The following is a 20,534-nucleotide window of genomic DNA, read 5'->3' as shown; positions in this document are numbered from 1 at the left end:
TAGTTAAGCACGCGGCTGTGTGTGTGCGGGGTGCAGGACAAGCCACAGGTCATAGCCTGCCCCCGGGGGTTTGCCGGCAGGCAGCTGTGCTTTGCAGGGCGAGGGAGGGCTGAAGCCCGCTGGCCAATTAATCACCGCCCTGCTGCTGCGCGGGGAGGAAAAAAGGAATAATGCCCAAAAACTTACAGCCCCGGCGCCGAAATGCCCCGCGGTGACTCACACGGGGCAAGCCCCGCTGCGAGCGGCGAGGAATTTCTCCGGCTCAGACGTACTGGGATGGGGGGGGCGGGGCCATGTGATCTGCCGCAGCGGCGCGGCGCGGTGCGGTGCGGTGCCAGGGGCCGGACTGCTCGCGCAGCGCCACCTAGGGGCCTCTCTGCGGCAGCGCAGGAAGGCGGCAGCTGTTCAGCGGCGTGTCACATGTCGGAAAGTCCCTGGCGCTGGGGGTGGAAATCCCCACTCTGCTGGGGCTTTTTTCTCTGCTTAGTAAAATAGAAAGGAAAAAACAAGAGTCTTTACTCCAGTTTATAGCCAGCGCAGCAGCAGCAGCAGCAGCAGCAGGGAGGGGGCGGCTGAGGGAAGCCCAATCAGGCGCTGCTAAGGAGCCTGATTCTCTTGCAACCCCGTCTGGTCGGGTATTCATGGCTGCCAAGCTTGGCTCTGCCCTAACCTTGGTGCACTGGATTTGAGAAGGATTTTATCCGCCGCGCTGCGCGTTTGGAGGAGCCCTTCTGCAGAAAGGTACCAGGCTCTGTGCTGCTCTTTGCAACGGCTTTGCTTGCCGGCTCCGTGATGGCTGCTCCGGAGCACCGAGGGGCTTTGGGGGTGGCCCCGGAGCATGCCCTGGCGCGGATTTCTGGCTTGTTTCTGTGGGTGAGGGTGCAGTTCAGAGGGCCGTTTGGTGACTGGAGGGAAGACTCGCGCGGTGGCAGCAGGATGTCGCCCAGATCGAATAGAGCTGTGTTTTAATGCCCCCCCCCCGACCCCCACCTCGGGAAGTTTGCTGTGTTCTTAACTTTAAAAACTTCGCTGGCCATTCCAGAACGTAAATACGAGGAGGAAGGGGGATTTGGAGAACAGACAGACGGAGGGGCAGGTATACGTGTAGTTATGCACTGACACACCGCTGTGGTGGTGTAAGTTACATAATTATTGATGACAGCTCACTTAAGTAGTTATAAAAGACCTATTGTTCTGATTGTTTTAAAAACTTGTATAACTATTTGGTGGGTTATGGGATACTAACGATGGATGGGGAGAAGTGGATTGGCTATTATCGTCTTGTCTACACTATCAGTTTTGTTCTAATTTCCCACCATTATAACACCACTAGTGCAGTTCCACTGGTGGAGTGTTAGTGTAGACAGGTTGCCACTGTCATTTGGGCCTGCACTGGGTAGAGTTCAACAACACAGTGGGTTGTCTACACTGTTGCTAGGTTGCAACAGTGAGAAATTTTGAAGAAAAACAACCTGCATGTATACATGTCAAATTATGCAGTACAGAGCTGGTCTGCAAACTCAGAGCCAGGGTCTGTTCTATTAAAACCTTACAGCAGAAGTATAATATATGTAAACATATGCTTAAACCTTCTATTTGTGTTTTTTTTTTTTAAAAAAAAAGCACCTCCTTGTTATTACTTAGTAGTTCTGGGTTTCTTTTAAAAATAAGAATCTGGCCTTATTTACAGAGTGCATTCATATATAATACTTTTCACTTACATAGCATGTTCTATCTGAGCCCCTAGAATGGAAGTTGCTAAACACTTACTAATTTGTACTGTACTTTATAAATATCAGTGAATCAAATTTCGTATCATGCTCATGAGCTAGGTAGGAAACTGGCAAGACAGGATAACTGAACACTGTATAAATTAATAGGAATTTTGCATGGAAAGGCGAGCATAGTTGGTTGTTTACCTGTACCCAGTTCTGTAAAGTGTTCTTTCCTTATTCCACCACTTGCTGTAAAGCATACTATGATACTTTATGAAGATTAAAAACAGTTGATATATATCAGCAATGACAATTTTTGGTATTACTTTGGATAAAAACTAATAAAAAAATCAGTGTTACAGTAGTTAGCAATCAGAGATGTTACATTTTTGTTGGTTTATACACTCATTACCTAAAAGACTTATAATGAAGTTGTTGGCCAGCCCATTTTGTTTGGACCTGGTATCCCACATCCTGCCACCCAGTGGCCTAGGGAGGCCTTATTCTGTTTTCTCTGCTATTATATTTCTGTTAGGTTTACAAATCCTGCTGATGCCTGAAAACCAACTTTTCACCTTGAAACAATGCCCCCTCAATCTGCTAGGTGAATTACACAACCACCCATTTGTTTCTTTCACAATCAGACCATCATAGTGCACCAACAAGCCAGATCCAGCTAGATGTTGATTGCCTTGTGTGAGATGTAAAATACCCTCACCTCCTATTCTTTTAAAATTGTTATTATTTATTAAACGTTGACAATGTGCCATGCACTGTACAAGGCCCACACAAAGACCATCCCTGCCCAGCTGAAGTCAATGAAATTTGAGGGTACTAAGTATCAGGCAAGATTACCCTAATAATACCCAGCTGTTATATACCACGTTTCATCAGTAGATCTCAAAGTGCTTTGGTTGGTAGCATTATCCTATCCCCATTTTACATATGGGGAAACTGAGGCACAGAGCAGTGATGTGACTGGCCCAAGGTCACTCATCAGGCCCAGGGTAGAGACAGGCATACAACGTAGATCTCCTGAGTCCCATCCAATGCTCTGTGTACAGTTACATAAATATGAAAAGTATTATTGAATACAAAGACTGATTTTTAAATAATTTTCGTTGCTTTATTTCACAGAGTTCTTACAAATGACTTAGATCAGATTTTTTTATTTGTTTTTTAACACCTGAAGAATTTTCTGTGCTTTGGTTTCTTTGTCTTATCTGGGTGTAAACTGCTTTTTGTTTTGTTTTTTAAATTGTACTATTTTAAGCATTATCTTTTTTTTTTAAAGAATCGTTCTTTTTAAATTGACATCTAATAATCATAACTGGCACAGACAGCAGTTTTCACATGTAGTGGGGGGTGGGGGAGAATGCACTTAGAATAAAGGGGAGGTGGAAATCTAGTTCTGAATAATCCATAGATTTAATGTACCTTCTTTAGTGATAAACAAATTTCATGTTCCATTGTTTCTTAATATTGGAAAGATCCATTTCCAGGGCCCAAGCTTGCAACACATAATCAGGTGAGGAGTTCTTATTCATGCAAAAAATTCTATTGACTCAATGAGTCTTTTGCGTACGTAAGGGTTTGATGGATCAGGGATTGGAAGCTGCTGAAGAGGGTAAAGAAAAGTGCAGCTGGGATTACAGTATATAATTGATGACATTTTTATATTTTGTTTATATTGTCTCATTCCATTCTTAACTTTAAAAATTAGTATGATGTGGAAAATAGGTGCAGTTCCACTGATGCTCAGGACTGGGGGAAATGGACAAGATAGGAAATGAGTTAGTTAACATATATACCTTATAAAAACATCCAGTAGTGTGTATGTTTTTAATACGCAGTCTTTGCTTATAAAAGGTGCCTTCTTTGCATGTTCCAAGACATAATGGCCCTGACAAATGGCCGAATCTCCCACCCCCATTTGTATGAGCAGAGGAGATCCTGTGTGGACAGAATTCCCGCGGGTTGAGCAGAAATGGGGTATACAGCTTTTTCAGCATCAGACACCCCACCACTTCCACCCAGGAGTCCATAGAAGCTCTTATAAGTGTGCCCACCGAGGTCTTCCGTCACAGATTCTTGGTAGGGGATGTACAAAGCAGCTCTGGGCAGAGCAGTTTGGGGCAATAATAACTGCTAGGCAGTTCTCTTCTTAGCTATTGACGAGCTGCAGGGGGACTATCTCAGTGGCAGCTACCAGATACAGGCAGATGTAGAGGGAGGCCAATATATGTAGCTATGTGGAGAAGCAGTCTTCCATGCAGGGTATCTTTGCCTCTTCAGATACGGGGTTCCCTTCCTGGTGTATCTGTGAGACCGTAATACCTTTCCCCCTGCTTGCTCTGTGCCCCTCCAGGTTCTTATCACTAGAGAGGAGAATTTCCTGACGGGTGAAGTTTGGTTTTCATTTGCCATTGGCCCCTCTCTGTTTGGCCCAAAATTAGAAATCACAATATAGGTGTCATATTCTTTTAGGACATTTGATGAGAAAAGACGTGCTGAGTTCTCAAGTGCTAGAACATTTAAGGTTTATATGTATTTACTTTCCTAGAAAAAGGTTAATTTTAAAACATTGAATGGGGGTGAGCACTGAGCGAACCAGTGAAAGTACATGCATGTGGATGTACTCTGTGTTCACACTTGGCTCTAGCCTGATACTGTGAAAAGACCTGATTTGCCTAGAATAAGCGTGAGACGTCGGGTCCCCAGTGGAATGCCATTCATATCTATGGGTTTATGTTCTCCTCGCCTTATCCAATGTGATGAGGAAAAGGGCAAACGGCGGTGAGCATTACTTGCCCCACAATGGAAAAAATATTGGGTTTTTTTGAGCAAAGTGGAAATGCTTCTTCAGCTCTGTTGATTTACCATTGAGTAATAATGGGCCTCTAATTCTGTACCTCCCCACACACACACGCATGTGCCTCTGCAATAATTCTAGCATTAACATAACCTAAGGAATGTTCCTCTTATGTAGGTGTCTTATTCAATACCAGGTGCCTGCCTTGTTAGAAATGTTTCATTTGCTACTTGGTTAGTTTTAAACATCATATGAAGTTATAAGCCTGGGCTGGGTGCTAACATTACTATTCTAGATGTCTGGGCACTTTTTAATATTGCACTGTGCATCACATTGCTTTATGCATGCTCTGCTACTCATGTGGAAATCTGAAGTGGTCAGAATCTGTTTTCTCTGGCATGTGGTTAAGTTGAAAGCTTAAAGTATGCTTAAAGTTCAGCAGGTTCACTGGAGATTACCCTGCTCCATTGTTAATTAGACAAAGCTCTTGTAATTTCCCCTCCTTTTGATCTCCCCTCCTCTTCACCCCACTTCCATTTAAACTTCTCCTTTTAAAAGTGCTGTAATTTCATTATGAATATATTCTTTTTTTTATTTATTAAAGAGAAGACAGAGTAAAGAGATTGTGATTAGTAGTTGAGGATCTATAACCGAGTAATGCTAGGAGATTCTTGGGTATGGATTTCATATTATAGTGCTCACCATGGACTGTGTGCTTTACAGACAGAGTTGCAAACAAGATCTCTTCCTAAAGAATTTGCAGTCTAAATCTCGATACTAGCAAGAGTCCTGTGATGTACATTAAGTGAGACTAAAAGAATTGTCTTTTTTTCTTTTTTCCTTCAGGTTTCTTCTCGGAAAATGGCTTGCCAACAAGTTCTTCCCCAAGCTTTGTATCTGAGCAATATGCTGAAAGCCGTGAAGATTAGGGAGAGAATTCCTGAAGACCTTGTCATACCCACCAATGGAATAATTCATCACTTTAAAACGATGTACAGATACACAGTAGAAATGTTCAGAATGTGCCAGTTTTGTCCTCCGTTTCGGGAGATCCTTCAGAAAGCTTTAATTGACCGATCCACCCAGAGTTCGCTGGAACATCAGAGGAAGCTGAACTGGTGCAGGGAAGTTAGGAAACTTGTGCCGTTAAAGACTAATGGTAAGTTATGTGTGTGTCACTCCACTAGTATTAAGACAGGGTCATAAGGATGTAGCACATTGTGTTAATAGGCTTGTAGTTTGCATTACTGAGATAAAAACATAGTTGCTTTATTAAAATAAACATGTCTGTTTTTATTTTAGCAACACAAATTAAAATCCTATTAACACAATATGCCAAACGAATTCTTAATCTCTTAAGGATGCACAGTGTACGTCACTGGTATATCAACAGGTTGAAAGTTTCATGGATGTTTAATAATACCATAAATCTTTGGTATGGTAGAGTGATATGTCCTTATCGATGAGGACCTCAACTCTTACAATGCTGGCATTTTCCATGATGCCTTCTAAGGACCTGATTCTGAAATAGTAGTTAGTATAGTATTATGACCCCTCATCATTGTAGTTTGCAGGCTGAACTCAGTTGCTAATGATTTTTTGGTATAACTCTAAGTACTGTATCAGTTGGAGTGTCTTAGATTTCCAGCCTTTAGCTCTCTGGCTGTGGAGTCAGCCCCTGATTAAGCTAACTAATGCTAAATTGCATTATGGGATAAGAGGGCTTTCTTTTTTCCCCCACTTCTTATGCATAGCTCCTATTTTCATTAATGACAGGTACATACATGTATCAAAGGTGCATAATTTCCCTTGATTTTAAATGAGAGTTAAAGAAAAGTAGCACGTGGTGCTGCTTTTAATATATTTTTATATTATTTCAGGGCCTTAGGGATGATTTGGGAGAGGTGTTTCATAAATGTGTGTCTTATAATATCCCCTAAAGAAAACAGGGCAAATATAGTAGATCATGGGGCTAGAGTCCAAAGATTTTGTGAGCAAGAGACTTGTATTTAAATTAATTAGCGGTAAGTTCTAATGGATATGAGAGTGTGAGCTGTGAAATATTGCGTGTTCCTCAATCATTTCTTTTCATATGGACATACATGCACACTACCCAGTCCTGCTAGTTCATATTTCTTTCTCAAAATCTACAGTGTCCTATTACTGCTACTCTTCCTACGTATGATTAAATTTTACAAAGACTAATACAAATTTAATCATGAACATAGAAGCATCATCTAGTGGTAACTAACACGACAACTAAGAAAACAATATAGGTCTGTAACAGAAACCCCAATGCCACAATGAACCCCACATAGATTGTCCACTGTACTTGCACAGAGTTCCACTGACTTCTGTGAACCTCTGCATGGGGTCCGCGCATGTGGAGCTCATCGCAGGACTGAGGCCACATTTAGCACTTGTTGCAGCATTTTGCAAACACTAAATAAGTAATCTTGTCACAAGTGTTGTATCACACAATCTATTTTATGCAGTATAATTGTAGCCATGCTGGTTCCAGAATATTAGAGAGGCAAGGGAGTCCAATAAAAGATATTACCTCACCCACAATATATTTCAGTCAAACAGATTTACTAAGAAAATGTATAATCTAGTGGATTGCTCCCTGAAATGAATAGAAACATTTTAGGCCCAATTCTGCTATTAAAATAACAAGAAGCTGCACAGCACCCACTGAATACATTTTACTGGCTTGGATCAGGAGTGGAGGACATTATTTGAAATGGAAATAATGCAATGGTTTCAGGATGTGACTTATATACCACCTGTACATATGTGTACTAGAGGCATTTCTGGAATGTTAAAACTGCCCCTTTTTTTAAATTGCATTGAGTTCAGTCCACTGCTCCCAGGTCAGGAGGGGCTGTTGGTACTGCAAGGGATTGGGTAAGAAGAAATGCATCTCGTTACCTTCTGTGGTTTATGCAAAATCACCACCACACAAGGCCTGTTCAGGACAAAGAAGATAAACAGTGTGGGTTGGAGGGAAGGATGCTTCAGAGTAGGAGTAGGGCTTGCAGGAACCTCTTAATTTCCCTGGAAACAATGTTAAGTCTTAATGAATGGAACAAGTTTTTCACATAGCATAAATTTTTTTTTAAGGGAGCTGGTTTACTTAACCTTTAGAAGTGTACAGAGTGAATATGACAGTTCTTTTAGTCAAAGACAGATTTGCTATTTAGAACTCCTTACGGCTGCAGTTTTTTGAAAGCCAAGGAAACAAATGCTTCTTCTAGGATTTTGGTAACGTTAACTTTACCTAATATGTACAAAAGAGTATATATCTGGGTGATTCACCATGTATGCTCTGAGGATATGAGAATGGAGTAAATGAGGAAGGGAGTAGGAGGTATAAAAATTGAAACCATGTTTTAAAAAAAAATTCCAGTGTCTATTGGCTGTAGAGATTTCACTTGTATAATGATTAGGCAGTCATTCCAGCTCACCCTAACCACACCCACTTGGAAAGTCCAGTATGTACTTCATAGTTCAAATGTGAATACATCAGAACAAGAAGTACAATAGCTATTGCTCAATTGCTAGTCAAATAACTTAACCCTGGGGAATTCCAAGTGTTGCATAGGGAATTTTGTACTGGTGGTTCTCAATAAAGAACTGAAAGTAAGTGCTAAAATAAAATAAAAAAATCTTATCTTTGCTCTCGATTTTGCAAAGGGAAAATTTTAACAGGATGTATTAATTGTCTTACTTTTATGTCAAATTTCTTCTAGTTCAGGCAGAAGACTTTTCTGTTAATATTGTGTATTTTTCCCCTGATTGAGCCCAAAATGTGTGGTCTCATTTTAAAAGAGATTTTGCAAGAGGAGGTTAGGAAATCAGAAAATGAATTTCACCCTATTCAGAAGGTCTGAAATTTATGCAGCAAGTCTGTAACCAATTACAAGTTTACAAAGGATTCATAGGTTTCAGGGTAGCAGCCATGTTAGTCTGTATCCTCAAAAAGAACAGGAGTACTTGTAGCACCTTAGAGACTAACAAATTTATTAAAGCATAAGCTGTCGTGGGCTACAACCCACTTCTTGCATCCGAAGAAGTGGGTTGTAGCCCACGAAAGCTTATGCTCTAATAAATTTGTTAGTCTCTAAGGTGCCACAAGTACTCCTGTTCTTTTTAAAGGATTCATAGAGTGCTCAAGATCTTGTGCGGGAATTGTGCATGGCTTTGATTTGATTAGGCCTTTGGAGAACAGCAGTCATGAGAATGGGAAGGGGTTTAACGCTCCTAATGTATTTAACAAACTGATACATTGGAAATAATCTGAAATAATTTCGTGTTGATATCTTCAGGATTTTTTTTTTTTTTTTTAAATACCACAAATACAAATTCTTGGTGCTTTGTTAATTTCCTTGTACTACAACATTGCAAGGAGGCTAATGTGTCATCGTGTCCTTAGATGACTTAAGGACCTTTGTAGTGAACAGTAAATCCCAGGCTTGAATCCAAGTGGTGTCCAAGAATATTTTCTTTGTGTCTTCCTTTCAGGATACCCTTGGGGAGGAAGAAGGGGCATGTGGTTAAAAGCCCAGGATTGGGGGAGGGGTTAAAAACGGGTTTTATTCCCAGCTCTTAACATACTTTCTTGTGTTTACCTTGGGCAAGTCACTTAACTGCCCAGAGCAGGGATGGGCAAACATTTTGGTCTGAGGGCCACATCTGGGTATGGAAATTGTATGGTGGGCCATGAATGCTCATGAAATTAACAATTCAGAGATATTCAAACAAACTTTATTTACTTCTTTGTGATGGTATATTTATAATTGTATCACAATAATTAAACCAAACTTGCCTCCTTTCCACGCCCTCTTTAATTAATGTGAACAATGCAGCTGGCACTCCCTGGCCAACTACTCTTTGTTTTATCCTCAACAATGGAAAATTAACACTACTAAACAGCAGAGCACCTAAGCTAACAAGTAGCAGGCACGTGGGCTTGCACGTTCCAGGCTCTGATGGTACATTTGGGTTGTGCAGCCGCAGTAACATGTGTGCCCTCATGCAGGTCCCACCTGAACACGTGGGAGCGTCGGGCAGGCAGAGCAGGGCAAGCTCCCAACCCCGCTCCCGGGGGGTGGATTAAAAGGTCTGAGGGGCCGGATGCAGCTCACAGGCCCTAGTTTTCCCACCCCTGACCCAGAGCCTCAGCTTCTCCTTCTGAAAAATGGGATAATACTTTCCTGCCTCTCCGTGGAGTTGAGGCTTCAGTCAATAATGTTTGTAAGGTATTTTGAGATCCTTAAATGGAAGGGGCTATGTGTAAATAAAGACCAAATTATTATTTTATTTATTTATCATTTTTATTCTGTCTTTCAAAAAGAAACCAGTCTCTGACATTTTTCACCAACCTGACATTGAACAATACACTTCAGTATTAGAGTGAGAGGTGCCCTAGAAAAGCAGCAGAGATTGTTTCATGTAGGTCACTTACAACTTTCTTTTTGCTTTTCCTCTTGACAGGACTCTTCTGTCATAAATATCAAAGCAAAATGCAGTGCAGTGTCATCCATTATAGTTGAGCCCTAGACTGGCCCTCCCGGCTAGGCAATATTACATTTTTGGTACATTCCCCAAATCTGGACCAGTGTGTTTTCAATCCCTGTCTTCTATGTTGCATCTTAAACAAGTGTAAATAGTGCTTGTGGAGCAGAGGAAATCCCTGTGTTTACTGGGTTTATTTAATATGTTCTCTTAAGCTTTGTAGTTTTGTTTAAATTTATGATTGATTTATCCTTTAAGAAAAATTTAATTATGTATGAGGTATTTGCAGATAACCCCAAAATTTAGCTCATGTTGCTTTATTGTAATTTTTCATCCTTTTGCCCATCAGTGTTAAATATAATGGGCTAGTTTACCCACATTGGAGAAAGGTGGGATTTATACCTCCCTGCCACAGCCTGTCCCCCTGCATCCAGTGGAGAGTCAACTGAGGAGGGAACGGGTGGTAGTTTTTGGCATCCCCTCCGTCCCTCCCTCAGGGTTTTCCTAAAGAGAGGGGCTCTAATCTCCACCTTAGGAACCCCACTAGTGGAGGCTGTTGAGAGGAATTCAGGATCAGGTCTGAACTATATAATTTGGAATTTGTTCATTGTGCTTTATGGGCCAGTTGCTCCTTTTTCTACTTCTTAAGGAATTGTTTTTTTAAAATTAACCAGTAACTTTTCCATAGGTGATGGTAATTGCCTCCTGCATGCTGCATCTCAGTACATGTGGGGTGTTCAAGATGTGGACCTGGTCCTGAGGAAAACACTGTTCTTCGCTCTGCAGGAAGTGGATACACGCAACTTTAAGCTTCGTTGGCAACTAGAGACTGTTAAATCGCAGGATTTTGTAGAAACAGGACTCCTCTATAACACCAGGGTAAATTAACTTGACTGCATAATGCTATGACATTGGGGTAAGCTAACTGGAGTGTGAAGACTTGGTTAGGTTTGCTCGGGTGGGACTATAGGCTGAGAAACAATTATGACAACAATCCTAAGAAAATAAAAAGGATTGTATGTAGATAGCTTGAGTAACTTCTTCTTTGGAAGAAAAGGAAAAAGATAAATATCTTGGGGACAGGTTTTGACGTGCTGTGCTGCAACCAGTTCTTGATCTACATGTCTGTGAGCTGGTGCTAACGAATATTTAATTATTTCCTCAGAACTGGGAAGAGGAATGGGAGAACCTCATCAGTATGACATCCCCAGAAACATCAGTGGCCCGAAGTGGGCTTCAGTACAATGCACTGGAAGAAATCCATATATTTGTCCTTGTTAACATTCTCAGAAGGCCGATCATAGTTCTTGCAGGTGAGTCCTCCATGCCAGTTGCCTTTGATGATCTAATGTTAAGGACGGTATCATTAAGTGCAAAATATATATGTCTTTGTAAATGTTCTGTTGCAGTGTTTTAAAACCCTAGAACTAAGACATTACACTTGTCATAGTTGAAAGGAATTTGACCTTACTAATATTCAGTATTTTTTCCTTAAATAGATAAAATGCTGAGAAGCTTGGAGTCCGGTTCAAGCTTTGCCCCTCTGAACGTTGGTGGAATTTACTTGCCTCTCCACTGGCCAGCTGAAGAATGCTATAGATATCCTATTGTCCTGGGCTATGACAGAATGCATTTCACACCATTGGTCACTCTGAAGGACAGCGGGCCAGGTTGGTTGTATTTAAACTATCTACTTGGGCTGTATGTAGGATTTGTATGATTTTTGGTATTTGTGTATTTGCTTCCCCCCCCCCTTATTGACAGTAAAACATTTAAAATATTGTCTGATCGAGTGTTACCTTTAAAATGAACACAACAAATGTAAATGAGATATTCCTATTTAAATGTTCGACAGAGTCTTCAAAATATAAATAGTTTACATGATATATATAGCCTGCTAGGGCAATGGTCCCTAAACTGTGGGGTATGCCTCCTGGAGGGGGTGCAGAGGAACATTTTTGGGGAGCACACAGGGGCCTGGGGCAGCCAGTGTGGGGGGCGGGGAGGGAGCACTGCTCTGCCTCCAGCTCCAGCCCCGCACCTAGCCACGGCCCTGGCTTCAGTTCCCAGCCTCAATGCTGGGCTGACCCTGGCCCTGCTCCCGGATGCATCTCCTGCTCCTGCCTTCCTGCCCTGGCCCTGCTCACGACCATGGCTCCCACTCCCAGCTGCAGCTCCTGGCCTTGGTCACAGCCCCAGCAGCAGCTCCAGGCACAGGCTCAGCCCCTGGCCCCGCTCCCAGTCCCGACTCCCAGGAGGCGGGCACAGACAGATTACATTACAGATAAGGGGAGTGGGGACCACTGTGCTAGGGCTTCCAGAGAGGAATCAAAGGTTGCATCATATGGAGCCAAAGTACCTATTGCTACTAAAGCACCATTTAGTGGATGGCTAACTATAGATGGGTTCAATCTATAGCATTGCCTTTGCTGCAGAGTATTGAAATTTATTGCAATGCACTGACTTTAATTGTGTGCCCTGCAGCAGAGGAAGCACTTTTTAGGGCCCATCTACATCATGTGGTTGGGGTTAGTGACATCTGTGTCCATGTGTTTTTTGTTTATCCTGTTGTGGATGGGACAATACATTTCTAGATCCATACTGGGAAAATTGTCCTGTAATAAGGTTCAAGAAACTAAACCTACTGTCCTCTCCACGTTAAGTATAAAAAAATGTATTAGGACATTGAAACACCAAATGGTTCTCAGCATGCCCCAGTGAGCATCTTCATTCCATCTGACTGTTTGGGAACACAGATGTAATCATGCATGCTCTTTACAGGCACTATTGCTGAATTTCAGAATAGACAAAATGAGGGGATGATATTTTGCTTATCATATTTCACGGTTATTCCCATTTGGTAAAACTCACCCGTTTTGTTTCACACAGAAATCCGGGCTGTCCCACTGGTCAGCAGTGAACGAGGCAGGTTTGAAGACTTGAAGGTGCACTTTCTGACAGACACTGAGGAGATGGGAAAGGAGAAGCTACTGAAAGAATACTTGATGTTGATAGAGATTCCAGTGCAAGGCTGGGACCATGGTACAACTCATTTAATTTATGCTGCAAAGTGAGTGGTGTTCTTCTCTTCCTACAGCTTTATAGTTGTTGCTGATAAAAGTCTTATAGGATAATGTATTCAATCTTTTATTTCTTTCTCAGCAACATGAATATTTATATACACCATTATGAAATCATGTCCCAATTAATAATAATAATAATAACAATAATGTACCTTTTGTGGCATAAGACTCTAGCTTGAAGCAGGCTCAAATTTAAATTCTGAAATTTCCAGTTTTCAGTTTCAGAAGGTAGTTAATAAATTTAGTCCTGTTGTCAGCCAGGTAGCTAAAGGGGTGTGACTGAAAATGAGAAAACTCAGACATAATAATTAAACTCTCACATTCTTATTTAAACAGCTTTTGGGCAAATTGTGCCTTGAAGCACATTCATTACATTGGGGAAAGTGTGCAGGTGTTGTGACCAAGTGCATGTGGCTTCCGGCATTCTGCTTGTGCAGTGCAGCTGCAGGCAGGACACTGCGGGGGTGTAGTGTGGAGGAGCAGGAGACTGACTCCATGCCCACCCTCTTATGCTTAGTATATGCCCCTTTGGGTGTAGAGGGCTTTTGGCTCTGCTAACCTTCTCCTTGCTCTGAAGGCACACTAACAGCAACATTCTGCCCAGTTCCTGAACAGATGCATAAGGGAGAGACTCCCTGCAACCTCCCTTTCACTCCTGTCCCCTTGTGGAGGAAGAGCTCTTTCTGCTCCTGAAAGGTTCTGGATTGACAGCCTTGAAAATTAAAATCCCCCACCCAGGTGCAGCATGGGCAGTAGTAAGACCACTTCCCCAGTTTTGCTGGGCTCGTGTCCCAACCCTGTACTGAATGGATCACTTCTTCACATTTGCTCAGTTGTGGCCTTTAACATAATTGCAGTGTGGGTTTTTTTTTGTGATGTGGACATTAGACAAATAGGAACTTCTCTGAGCCACCATCTGCTCATTTCACTTAAGCAGAATTTCCAGTTTTAGATATCAAAGCAAAAATGGGAGTAGGTGTTTATAAAATATATACCAACATCTTTAGAGATGGAAATTGTTTGCAAAGTGGGCTGGTGGGGCCTACAAAACTTCCAGTTTACTCTGAGCTGAACCCTGGAGTGCTGGACTTCAATGGCAGCTAAGAGTTTGGAGTTTTTTAACATCAATTTACTCCATCACAAATTAGCTGTAATGTGCCTACTACTAAATGCTGAAAACCACATTGGCCAGCATTCTAAGAATACTATCAACTAGGATTGTATCAAACCGCTTATTTAGAGGTGAAAGGCTCCATTTAACTTTACTAGACACCTAACTTTCAAAATAGGTCACTCTAAGCTACAATTTACCATCATGTATTTTTAATTCAGCAATATGGATATGTAATAATTATCTCTTTACCTCCTTAAATTTACATTTCCTCATCCAATGTTGCTTGTATTCAATGCCATGCCCACTCCTTGTCCCTTTCAGACACTGATATACATGTTGATTGTTTTCTTATTTGGCCTTCAGGTTAGATGAAGGCAACTTACCCAAAGAGATAAATCTGGTGGAAGATTACTTTCAACTGGTACAGCATGAGTACAAGAAATGGCAAAAGAACAATACGCTTATTACGAGGGAGCCCTACACCGGGAATATACTGGAACTGCCCTTACCCCAGTTGTCTCTTGTAGAGGTGAAATGTGAAACTCCCAATTGCCCCTTCTTTATGTCTGTGAACACCCAGCCCTATTGTCATGAGTGCTTTGAGCGGAGGCAACAGGGAAATAAACCAAGGAGACCGAGCGCCAAAACAGCATCTGAAAAGTCACGGACGACTGGAGCAGGCCCATCTAGGGTTGAGTTTTGTGAGCCCGGGGGAGGGCTATCTGAAGACCCAGTGACAGGGCCTCATTCTGCACCTCCAACAGCTCCAAGCCTTTTTCTGTATAGTGAAACCACCGCTATGAAATGCAGGACTCCAGATTGCCCTTTTACATTAAATGTGCAACACAATGGACTCTGTGAACGCTGCTACAATTCCAGACAGCTCAGTCCCTCTAACAACTTGGACAACCTGCGACATTTAAACAGTGTGACATGTAAAATCTGCCTTCAGGACACAAACAGGACCTTTAATGGCATCTGCACCTCTTGTCTCAAAAGGACTACAGAGCCGGCAATTGCCAATCCTGTCTTCGTGCCTTCATTCCATCGGCGATCTCACTCCGACCCTTCACAGCTATCCCAGAGCTTCCTCCAGCATTCCTGTCATGCAGCACCCAGCAACGAGCTGGAGGAGCTGTCTTCTTCAGAAATGCTTCAGGTTCCTCACAATTCGTTGGAAAGGAATGGAAGTAGCCAGTGCAGAAAACCTGGCTGCACGTTTTTTGGGACTCCTCAGAATGAAGGGTTTTGCACTCTATGCTTCTTTGAGTACAAGGAAAACAATGGTAAGTGAAGCTAGTTTTAGTTCCCTAACACCTTAGCTTCAGGTCATTGTCTCTGAAGATACAGCGTGTTTTTGTGGGGGAGATGGGGTGTTGGAAGGAGGTGGTGCTAATACAAAAATAAAAAGGATGGGCCAACTGTAGTATAGAGCAGGCATTATGTGATGAGAATATATCCTTGACACACTTATTTTTGTGTAAACCATGGTACAAGAAAAGGGTGGGATTTTCAAAAGCACTCAGGATTGGCCCAGTTTGGCTCCCACTGAAGTCTATGGTAAAATTCCCATTGACTACTGTGGAAGGAGAGGTGGGCCAGCACTGACTGCTATTGAAAATCTCACCCCCTAAACCACTTTTCAGTTGTGTTTTGGTGTGAATTGTCTATAATTAAAGTGCTTTAATGTCAGAGTGATTAGGAGTTGTAGGAATCAGTCAAATACCACTTCATTGTCACTGCCTAAAGTCAGGTTTCGTTAGTAATGCAAGGGCCACATTCATCCTTGATGTAGCTATTGACGTTACCTGTGCAAGTTAAGTAAGAAAGTCTCTGTAAGAAATGTGGTTATATTAGAAGATCAGCAGTCACTTTAGTAGTGGTCATGTTTGGGAAGTTACATTATTCAAATGTACCTCTTTTAACCATTTTTTTTATTAGTGCTGTGTTTTATGTGAAGTCAGGCCCTCATATGGGCAATATTCTGTAGCTAAATCAAAGGATACAGTCCTTACCCTGTTACTACTCTTCTCTAAAATGAACAAAGAACTCTCAGGCGTAGTACCTGAGAGATGAATGTAGGAGGGGAAATAATGCATCTGTCTTGCAGAATAGCTCACTGGTGACACTAGTGGACTATAGTCTGAAACTTTTTCACATACTTTCAAGTTATGGAAGCTCCCTGGTAAATCATGTGGTAGCAGTTGTGTGCTAGTAGTTTATTTTCAGAGGTCATTCACAACATAATTTTTTCCTGTTATTGTGTATGATGTATTCCACAATCTGTATATGTAGGCTTTTTAATAAACCAGTGAAATGTAACCCATTCATTGCTGGTCCTTTGCGCTACCATTTCTATTTAACATTCCACTGAAATTGAGGGGGAATATTGGGATCCTGGATCCATTGAAGTCAACAGCAAAATTTCCCTTGACTTCAATGAGGTCAGGTTTATGCTCCTGGTCCTTTTAGCAACTGTGATCTAACTTAAAAGTACAGAAGGAGGCAAACTTTGAATTGCTTCAACAACTTTTGATTTAAAAATAAGATTAGTAGCCACCATTATTTATATATCTTAAAAAAAGGTGAATCTGTTCTGAATATTTGGGGTGGCCTCATACCTACTTGAGGCTAGATGACTTGTTTTGGAGACCAAAGAATTCTGTGTTTCCTTTTCTGTCATCAAAAGTGTTGTGCTCATTCAAATAACCTCTCTCTCCTTGCTTTGTATGGTAGGCAGTGCCTCACTACTTCATCAGAGAAGGTCTCAAAGGAATTCTTCTGCTTCTGGTCAGCCTGGGACCTCTGCTGCCACATTCCATAACACCATTTCCTGCCTGGGGAGAGAATGTGGCACCCTGGGCAGCAGTATGCTTGATGGGTATTGTCAGAAATGTTTTATTGAAGCACAGACTCAGCGATTCCGTGAAGCCATAAGGACTGAACAGCAGCTAGTGGGACAATCTGAAGTAAGTGAACATATGGGAATCTTCCCCCAGTGTTGAACCCTGTACCCTTCAACCTAATATATCTTAGTGAACAGTTTCAACTGTAGAATAGAAAATCCCCATGTTACTGCACCTCCACTTTCTGAAAAGGAAAATTTTGAGTAAGGCTGGGTCTACACTACCCGCCTGAATCGGCGGGTAGAAATCGACCTCTCGGGGATCGATTTATCGCGTCCCATCGGGACGTGACAATCGATCCCCGAATCGACGTTCTTACTCCACCAGCGGAGGTGGGAGTAAGCACCGTCGATGGGAAGCCGCAGAGGTCGATTTTGCCGCTGTCCCTACAGCGGGGTAAGTCGGCTGCGATACGTCGAATTCAGCTACGCTATTCGCGTAGCTGAATTTGCGTATCTTAAATGGACACCTCCCCCCCGTAGTGAAGATGTAGCCTCAGTCACTATTCTGCCTTCCAGAACTGAGCACCAGGGAGGTGTATAAGTCTTTCCCATGTTACGTCTACAGCAGACACTGTGGTGATGAACACCACAAAATATCTTGCAAGAGCTTTTGTCCCATTAGCATGAAAAGCCTTGGAGCAGTCCTAGAAGAACAGCATCAGTGGCTACAGATTTTCCTTTCAGAGTGATAGCCGTGTTAGTCTGTATCAGCAAAAAGAACAAGGAGTTACTTGTGGCACCTTAGAGACTAACAAATTTACTCCTTTGAGATTTCATTTAAAAATGAAAATAAAAGAAGCAACACAGCCAAACCATTTTGCAGTTTCTAAAATCTAGTACAACACATCAAGTTTACTGTATATAGGAGTTAGCCTTGCTTCATATTGATTCCAAGGTGGGGGAGAAGATTTTTCAACCATGTTCAGTGTTGCCCTAACTCTACTCAGATTTAAGTATATGGGAGTTTTATCATCGAGTTCACTAGGAACAGATGGGCCAGTGCTGAGTGCTTTTGGAGATCTCCCCCTTCACCCCTTCTCCCCCTGTGAAACCACATCAGGCAAGTTAGTCAGCTTTAATTATGTCCAGCACCACCTTTATTTAGTTAATTTGGAGGGGGGGGGCGGGGTGGAAGTGTTGAGTAGAGAGTTTTCAGGGAGGAAACTTTTTGTAATAAATGAAAGCCTGTTAAGATTCTGTCTGATAAATCCTGGCCCATAACAAGCTTGGAGCTTTGTGTTCTACTGTATTCTGAGAAGAAGGAAGTCTCTACCTAGAAATTGAAAAGACTGGTGCTTTGGAAATCAGATTCTTGGAAAGCTCTTGTAAATAGTGCTGCAGCACTTCTTGTGGCCACTATATACTGAACAAACCTGAAGTGGCTAAATATCAAAACATAGCAGCGTCCAAGGCAATTAAAAGCCACTTATGCTGCCAGCATTGCAACTGACAATTTTTTTAACCTTTACAGAGAACTGGGCAACACAGAGACTTACTGGTATCAACAATGGGGAGCCAAAAGCGAAAGTGTTCCACGGCTTCTTGTAGGAACAACTTAGCCTGCAGAAACGATGAGCTGTGTCAGGAGTGCCAGCGAGTTCAGTCTGGGAATCCTAGAGGGCCAGCTGCAGAAGAGCCTCCGAAACAGTGCTGCCGAGCCACTGGCTGTGATCATTATGGCAATAATAAGTGCAATGGCTACTGCAATGAATGCTACCAATTCAAAGAGATGTATGGCTAGCGGAGAAGTGCCGGCAAAGAGCAAGGAAGCAACATCTGCTTCTACCTCGCTGAAATGGTGCTATGTCCAAAACACTTAAGAGGCCAGCCATGGCAAGGTCCATTTGAATGGTGTGACATATATATGGCTTTGGGGGGAAAATAAGCTGTCTGGTTTTGTACATATTTATGTCCATGGGTATGAATGAATATCCACTTAATACAAACACTGCATACATGGACCAATGAGAAGTCAGTCTGCTTTCTGCACAGAGGAATCTTGCAGGAATGATCTGCTATAATGTTGACTCCAAACTCCCTCTCCTCTCGGATTTCAAAATCCCTAGAGTGCGTACTGTGGCAGAATGAAGCATTTGAATACAGAGGACTTTGTAACTTTGCCTCTGTACTAATACCTCCCCTGCACCTTGTCAGAACTGACCATTCAGAGTGCAAGGACACTCAACCAATGTCTGAGATGCAGAGCTTCTTGAATTGGCCTACGTCAGTGTTTTGCTCAAGGTGAGGCTGGCCCTTCTTGAGAGGACTCCATTCTCGTCCAGGGGAGTCTGGTGCAAGCTGGGGGTGAGGATGTAGTTAAGAAACTTGCTTTTGCTTGGTTGCCTTCATCTAAGAGCTCTGTCTTGCATGTAGAGTGTTCTGGTTGGTTCTGCATTTGCTGAGCTCTGGGCAGAAAGAAGTCAGAAATGAAGGACAACTCGCTGCCTGCCGGTCAACATGTTTAACCAATGTACCTCCCTTTCCAAAACACAAAAATAATAGGGACCCAACGAGAAAGCCCATGACCATTGGCTACAAATGCATTTATGCGAAGGGAGGTCTGAACACTCCCCTCCCCATCCCCTAGGGATGGAAATGCCACCACAAGGTATGAGAAACAGCCCTAGGTTTTGATGCTGATGCCAAACTGACCCTGTCTGCTTTGGTGTAGGAGGAAGCACAGTAGCAGTCAGGGCTGTGCAAGCTGCTCTTTTCTTATTTTATTGCGCCTCCCCTCCTCCCCCACCCACCCCCGTTTTTCTGGCATCGAGGGCCCGATCCTGCAAGATGATGAGCGCCTCTTGTGCAGAGTTGGGAACTGTCACCTCCTGTTTTGGGAGTAAAGGGCACAACACATCTCAGGATTGGGCCCTGATTATCTCTGCAGTTGCTGGTCAGATATATTCTCAGATGTCTTCCAGGGTATTTGTTTGTTCAGCTGAAGGACTTTATTTTATTTTTGTAACACTTGGTTTTCTACAGCAGCAGGGTATCCTGGTTGTAATATATACGTACAGACATTCATGAGATCCAGCCCATGCCCTGAGAGACCAGTTCTGCCGCTTACTCTTTCATATGTTAGAGATTACTTTGTAACCAACCCCAAAATGTAAGGAAGGTTTTAAAAGTAAGCTCCATGGTACACAACAATGGCCACTTCTGTGGCTCCTGTAGCTGCTGTCCATGTCTAATGATTGCGAGTTTGTATCCCTCCTGGTTTTAGAATGAGGTTGGGATTTACATTTGCAGGAATGGTATGGCCTGGCTTTTGTTGCTGCTGTTTGAGGTTGGAATCAAAGGGAGCATTGCCATGGACTTCAATGGGGCCACGATTTCACTCCTGGAGTTCAGGCCTCCACTTCTCAAGCTACATTTTTCTTTAGCA

The 20,534-nt window shown here is 42.5% G+C and overlaps 1 protein-coding gene across 1 annotated transcript; it reads left to right on the top strand.

Moving 5' to 3' along the window:
- Positions 1 to 548: 548 nt before the first annotated feature.
- TNFAIP3 (TNF alpha induced protein 3) lies at positions 549 to 19,891 on the top strand. Its single transcript, XM_054024198.1, has 9 exons — positions 549 to 741; positions 5,374 to 5,686; positions 10,733 to 10,923; positions 11,210 to 11,357; positions 11,544 to 11,714; positions 12,934 to 13,114; positions 14,605 to 15,527; positions 16,978 to 17,210; positions 18,621 to 19,891. The coding sequence occupies exons 2-9, from the start codon at positions 5,389 to 5,391 to the stop codon at positions 18,888 to 18,890; spliced, it is 2,415 nt and encodes an 804-aa protein (XP_053880173.1). The 5' UTR covers positions 549 to 741; positions 5,374 to 5,388; the 3' UTR covers positions 18,891 to 19,891.
- Positions 19,892 to 20,534: the final 643 nt, after the last annotated feature.

Source organism: Malaclemys terrapin, chromosome 3, assembly GCF_027887155.1.
Source record: "Malaclemys terrapin pileata isolate rMalTer1 chromosome 3, rMalTer1.hap1, whole genome shotgun sequence".
NCBI classification, from domain to species: Eukaryota; Metazoa; Chordata; order Testudines; family Emydidae; genus Malaclemys; species Malaclemys terrapin.
This window is presented reverse-complemented; position numbering and strand designations above follow the sequence as displayed.